This window comes from Buceros rhinoceros, unplaced genomic scaffold (genome assembly GCF_000710305.1).
Source record: "Buceros rhinoceros silvestris isolate BGI_N320 unplaced genomic scaffold, ASM71030v1 scaffold1317, whole genome shotgun sequence".
Taxonomy (NCBI): domain Eukaryota; kingdom Metazoa; phylum Chordata; class Aves; order Bucerotiformes; family Bucerotidae; genus Buceros; species Buceros rhinoceros.
Genome location: NW_010420214.1, coordinates 1 through 6,552, shown reverse-complemented (window position 1 = coordinate 6,552; position 6,552 = coordinate 1). Strand labels below are relative to the sequence as shown.

The 6,552-nt window shown below is 49.8% G+C and overlaps 1 protein-coding gene across 1 annotated transcript in view; it reads left to right on the top strand.

Moving 5' to 3' along the window:
• The window catches only part of CACNA1I (calcium channel, voltage-dependent, T type, alpha 1I subunit), a gene marked incomplete at both ends in the record, with an annotated part of 32,131 nt that extends 27,040 nt beyond the window's left edge, over nt 1-5,091 (top strand). The window contains 6 exons of the mRNA XM_010139201.1: nt 233-417; nt 775-901; nt 1,995-2,120; nt 2,620-2,709; nt 3,656-3,848; nt 4,940-5,091. Of these exons, the coding sequence (XP_010137503.1) occupies nt 233-417; nt 775-901; nt 1,995-2,120; nt 2,620-2,709; nt 3,656-3,848; nt 4,940-5,091 (873 nt within the window). The remainder of the gene's footprint in view (nt 1-232; nt 418-774; nt 902-1,994; nt 2,121-2,619; nt 2,710-3,655; nt 3,849-4,939) is intronic.
• Between the last annotated feature and the right edge of the window lie 1,461 nt (nt 5,092-6,552).

Genomic DNA, 6,552 nt, shown 5'->3' with positions numbered 1-6,552 from the left:
GGTGTGAAGACACCGTGGCCCTGTTATTTCTGCAGTTAATGCCCCACCATTTTCTCCAAAGATGTTTTCCTTCATAGCCTTCCAGGTAGAAGGAAAAGGTGATGAGATTACACTTCAGTGTCAAGTGGAGCTGATAACTTCTCCCCATCCTTCCTTATTCTCCACAGCTGCCCTCAACCAGGCAGCACGTAGAGAAGCCATTCAACACCCTCTCCTCTCCCCTCTCTTGCAGGTGGTCTCTCTAGGCCTGTATTTTGGGGATCAGGCTTATCTCCGCAGCAGCTGGAATGTCTTGGATGGCTTCTTGGTCTTTGTGTCTCTCATCGACATTGTGGTCTCTGTGGCCTCTGCTGGTGGTGCCAAAATCCTGGGGGTGCTGCGAGTCCTCCGTCTGCTGCGCACCTTACGTCCCCTCCGGTCAGAGCCCCACTGAGCCCTGCTCAGTCCTCTCTTCCCACCAGCTCCCCCTACCCTGGAAGAGGCCCAGAGCTGTGCCAGGCGAAGTGTGGTCTTCGACAAGCCATAAGCCACAGTGGGGTTCCCCTTAGCTGTATGGCTCTGGGGATGGGTGTACCTCAGGATGGCTCCTGGATGTACCTCATCAGACAACCAACCCATGGGACAGAAGAGGCTTTTTGGTCACAGGAGATTGATTTCCACTGGGGGGGTCACTGTACGGGGAGAGCAGGGGTCCACTGCTGCTGAAAATGCTTAGCATAGGCCAAACATCCCTGCCCTGTTCCTCTGTCACCCCTCCCCTTCCTTCCCTTCCAGAGTCATCAGCCGAGCCCCTGGCCTGAAGCTGGTGGTGGAGACGCTCATATCTTCCCTCAAGCCTATAGGAAACATCGTCCTTATCTGCTGTGCTTTCTTCATCATCTTTGGCATCCTGGGTGTGCAGGTAGGTTGTTTCTGCCCATCAAATAATCCCTGTGGCCCTACCTCTACCACGGGTACCTGTACCCACAGATGCTACAACAGGCACAGGGAACAAAGCAGAACAGGAAGGACAGGCAAGCCAGGAAAATTTCTGCACCTGCCCTTCTCCATGAGCTGCCTCCCACCATAATGCCCCCACAGCTTTCGGCAAAGACAGTGAGTGCGGGTGTTGCTGGATGTGTGAGGCAGGAGTTAATGCTCACACGTGACAGGAGTTGGATCAGGGTCTGGGTCAGTGTTACAGGGAGAGCCCAGGACTGGCGTAACACAGGGTTCACTGCACACATCCATGTCACACCACAGGGGCAAGCAGCTCACTGCCTGTTTGCATGAACCCTGCCTCCAGTCAGCTCTGTTTCTCCCCCTCACTCTGAGCCCTAAATCCACCCACACCCTTCTTTTATTTTTTATTTAATCCTCTTTATTTTTGGCTGTTGCATTGCAGAGGAGCAAGGGCGTGGGCGTTACTGCCATCTCAGGGAATGTGCTATACTTAGTCTGCTGTGATGCATCTGTACAAATGCACAATCCAGTACCTTCCATATGGGTAAAGGAGCCCTGGGCAGAAGAGCCACAGCAGTGCAGTGCAGCTTTGCCAAAAAAAAAAAAAAAAAAAGCGTCTGAGAAGCAGAGGATGTTTTTTCTGGTTCTTTACCTTCAGATGGGATCTTCTTTTCCCATCAGCTCTCTCAGTAACTGGGAAGCAGAGAGGGGATATTACTCGTGGGGACTGAATAGAAGACTTTTAGTCCTTTTGGGCCGGTGTCTCTAATTGCCCCTAGAAAGGCTGCCCTAAAGACTGTGGGTTGGTAAGGGCTTGCAATCACTGCTGGCCTGGGGTAATGGAGGAGGCTGAAAAGCCAGATGTGGCCATGGCTCCTTAGCAATGTTTGAGCCTGTGCTCTGCATCACGCTGGGGGTCTTCTCTACCTGTCGTGCTCCACCTGGCTTGCAGCCCTGCAGCCTACCCACCATCTTGGGAGCTTCTGCACATCTCAGGGAGCATGAGGAACCCTATGTGGAAAGGGGCTGATGGGGTCACTCCTCTCCTGCAGCTCTTCAAGGGCAAGTTCTACCACTGCCTGGGAGTCGACATCAGGAATATCACCAACCGGTCTGACTGTGTGGCTGCCAACTACAAGTGGGTGCACCACAAGTACAACTTCGATAACCTGGGACAGGTGAGTGTACCCACAGGCCCTGTCTCTGGTGGGAATCCAGCATGGGGTTTGTTTACTCTTATATGTACCCCTCCCCTGGGCTCAGATGCAGTGCCGGGAAAGCTTGATCCCTGGGCCAGGAGGGGCAGTTATTTGGCATGGGTATTCATGCAGAAGCTGTGTCACCAGTGGGTTGGTATCAGGATGATGCTTACATGTTGTGGGGAAAAGTGGTGGCAGCAGAGAGCTTGATTATCTTTTTCGTCCTGCCTTGAAACAGATGTTCTTTAGGACCTCTCTCCTCTGGTGGGTCTGGCTGCACATGGCTTCCTGTTCCTCCCACGTTCCTCCCCCCACACCTCCTCCACGAGGGAAGGAGCAGGTTTTAATGTGTGCAGAGGCACAGGCAGGAAGAGTATTTCAGGAAAAGTTGTGTGTGTTAGAGCGTAAACACATTATTTTTTCTCCCCAGCCTGCCAGATGCACCTGCTCCACATCTGCTTTGCTTTGTTTCTTGCAGGCTCTCATGTCCCTCTTTGTTCTGGCTTCCAAGGATGGCTGGGTCAATATTATGTACAATGGACTAGATGCTGTGGCTGTTGACCAGCAGGTACAAAGACTTCCTTGTGGAGGACCTTTTTTCACTTTCCTCAGGCTAGTAAAGCAGAAGCATGCTTTAACATCCTGCTTCAGACACGTCCTTAAAACCAAGAGTCCCTTCTAGGGCCCTTCTGAATCCTCTGTTCACCTGTTTGCAAAGAGTCAGGATCATGCCTGGTCCACGCAGGGGGGTGCAGTTGTGGCTGTACGGTGGGCATCTGTAATGATTCTTACCCTCTACTCTGTTTGGATCTCACAGCAGGCCTTTATCTATTTGTAATGAATGACCAACAATGCCATGTGCCTTTCTGGGAACTCTGGCTCCCTCCTGGTCCACAGATGGTTATTTTAATACCCTGTAAAGCAGGGACTGTTGGGCTGCTGTCCACTGCATCTCTATTCCTCTACTGCTAAGGCAATGACCAGTGTAGGCACCTGCCATGGGGTGTGGTACCACAGGCTTGAACCTCAGGGATGATGCTCTGTTTACCTCTGAACCTCTGCACAAGGTGTGCTGCTATTGGCTTTGCAGGAGACCCAGTCAAAACTAGGGTCTCCTTTTTCCCTGAGCCCAAATGACATTTTTATTTTGCTCTTGTTGCTGTTTTGGTGATGTGGATGTGGTCTTTACTTACCCTCAAATCAAAGGTTCCTCGAGCCTGGACAGTCCATTTTACCATGTAGTGGTGTTGTATTTGACCTGCGGCTGGGCTTATGTTTGAATTTTGGGGGGGTGCTTGGCTTCTAACCACTCCACCAATCGCCAGCTGATACTGAAGTCCAGTCAGTCAATCACAAACTGCTTTGCCCCAGTTCTTCCCAGCCCACTCTCCCGATTTCCAGAACCCTTCTCCACCTCCCCAGCAGCCAGTCACCATGGCAGGTCCCACCTCCAGCATTTCCATACCACTGCTCATCTAACTGATTCACTGCCTCTGTTCTCCCCCCTCCTCCAGCCAGTGACCAATAACAACCCCTGGATGCTCCTCTACTTCATCTCCTTCCTCCTTATCGTCAGCTTCTTTGTGCTCAACATGTTCGTGGGTGTGGTGGTGGAGAACTTCCACAAGTGCCGTCAGCACCAGGAAGCTGAAGAGGCACGCCGGAGGGAAGAGAAGCGCTTGCGCCGCCTGGAGAAGAAGCGAAGGAGTAAGGCACAGCCTAAGTGTTTGGTCGGTTCGTAGGCCAAGGTTTTCTGAGAAAAACCTTCTCCTCTTCTTTTTCTTTCCCAATGGACTGGTCTCCAAAATGCATTACCTGCAGCCATGGTCTTCCTCCTTGTGCCACAGCCGTGTCACTATGCGCCTCACTGGGGCAGTCTGGGGAAGAGGGTTGACTGATGAGGTCTGCGGGACTCCAGGGAAGATGCTGGGGTTTTAGCACCCTGCCCCTTGGGAGATAACGCGTACCAAAAATACCCCTGTGCACCTGCTGGCGTGCGCTGTGAACACAGGATGGGCATGCATCAGTACACCTCCTGGGCTTAGAATAGTCTCACCTGGACTTCTTGCAACCCAGCTGCTGTTTGGGAGAAGACCTGGGCAGACATCCTTCATGTTTAAATCTTAATTTAAAGAAGGGGGAGGGGGGAAAAAAAAGAGGAAGACCCCTTTGTTTTGTTCCTGGCTCTTTCCATCGATGTTGTAGTGTCACTCCTTAGGGTCCCAGACCCTCTGTGGTGAAGCAAGCCCTTTTCCTAGTGTTTCTGTCCTCTTCTGTGTTACCTTTAGACAAAAATTGCAAAGCATATTTGCCCCTGGAAATCATCCCTGCTACCCCAGACTGATGGTTTTCTTCCATTCACAGCCTGTGGGCATGCTTTCCCTTTCTTTGCTCCAGTTTTTCCCTCCTCTCCTGTGACACCCTGGGGCCTCTCCTGGAACCATCTGCTCCCTTTTATCATTTGTGATCTTAATTTGACGAGGCATGAAATGCTGATTTAGCACCATTCCCACAAACACAGACCAACAGATTTTCTTTCTAGCATTCCTTTCCTTGTCTTTTTTCCACTTATTTTTCACACGCTTTTACTTTCCTCTTTTTCGCATTTTTCCCCTCCTTCTTATATCCCTTATCTTTTAACCATCCTTTTCTGTTCTTTCTCTCTTTCATTTTCATTCCTTTTTCTTTCAACACCTATCACCACTCTTATACCTGCTCCCTCCTCAGTGTTTCTTACCCATTTCTCTCTCCCTTCCAATTTCTTCCTAACTCTACCCATCTCCCTCTTTCCACTGAAGAGGCGCAGCGTTTGCCGTACTATGCTACCTACTGCCCCATACGCCTCCTTATTCATTCGGTCTGCACCAGCCACTATCTGGACATCTTCATCACTTTCATCATCTGCCTCAACGTGGTCACTATGTCCTTGGAGCACTACAACCAACCTGTGGTGAGTGAGATCATGGTGATAAGCTCTGCCTCTAGTCATGTTATTTTGCTACAGCTCTCTGATGAGCACTGTCCACCAGCATAGGTAAGGCACTTGAGTGTCTTTTAAAAGTATTATTAAAGTGTGGCAAGCGTTAATGTAACAGTTATGTGAAAAGTTTTGTATGTATCCAGAAAGGTAGACCCTACTCAGACACTTGTTATCAACCAAAATCGGTAGAGAGAAGACATGTAAGCAAGAATCAGGACTGTAGAAAGCATGGTACAATTAAGTCTCTCTGCTTTATATGATGTATATACGTGGGTCACCCAAATTCAGCCACCCAGTCTGCTTTGTATGTTCCCCTGGATCCTAACAGGAGGAGGAGTGGTAGAAGCAGCAGTGTCCTGGGAGCTTCAGGTTTTGCATCAGATTTCCAAACTGCAGTCAAATTCCCCTGCCATATGCCCTGAGCTGAGAGGACTAGAGTGGCCGGTTGTGTCACATGGGATGGGATGTGTTTACCCAGACACTTTTTTCCCTGTAAGAGTAGTTACAGGGCCAAGGCACTGAGCAGAGCATCACTCAACTACAGGGGGGTGATTTACAGTAAAGGGCCTTGAAGGTCAAGTAAGTTTTATAATTTGTTTGGGGAAGACCATGTACCTCTCAATGATATGGCAAAGCTCTGGATGCCTTTGAGGAAAAAAAAATATATGCTGCACATATCAAAGGAGCTTTCTGATTCCATCTGCAGACAAAGCATTCATCATGACATCTGTGTCATGATGTGCCCCATCTGGTGTCATTTCAGTTTTCTCTTCAGGAGACCCTTGGTTTAGGTGACAGCTCTGGTGTCTGAGTAGATGCTGTCCGAGGTAGCTCAGGCTTTGATCTGGAACTGAATCTGTCTGTTCTCATTCAGATCCACTGCTAGGCTTCTCTGGGTCCTGCCCATCCTGCCCAATTGCCCAGCTTTGATCTTGCCCCTGATGGTGCCCAGTTTTACTCTGTAGGAAGTCTCAACCTTTATCTGTTGTCATCCTCACGTCAGGCCTTTGTTCCTGAACAATTCATTCCTCTTCCTTGCTTCTCAGCAACTTTACCCGAAATGCAGGTTCAGCAATGCCAGCCCAATGTCATGCTCTGCTGAAGAATCTTGCCAAAGCACTTCAAAGCCTTCTAGTACAAAGTGACACCAAATGCTGCCCACCGCTCACATTGATCCGTGGTGGTGGACAAGGGGCAGCACATAAAAGAATCAGAAGTCCAACAACTTAAAGATATGCCCCAGACCAAGGAAACCCAGAGGGGTTTCTTCCCATCAGAAATGACATGTATCCACAACTGGAGTAGCCTTCACGCCTCATTCCTGGTTGATAGCTATGCTAGTACCATTAAGATGGCATCCAGGTAGCAAGAACGACTGGCAGAAAAGGAGGCTGATGGTACTTGGTGGATGTTAAGGGTTGAGGGACCGAG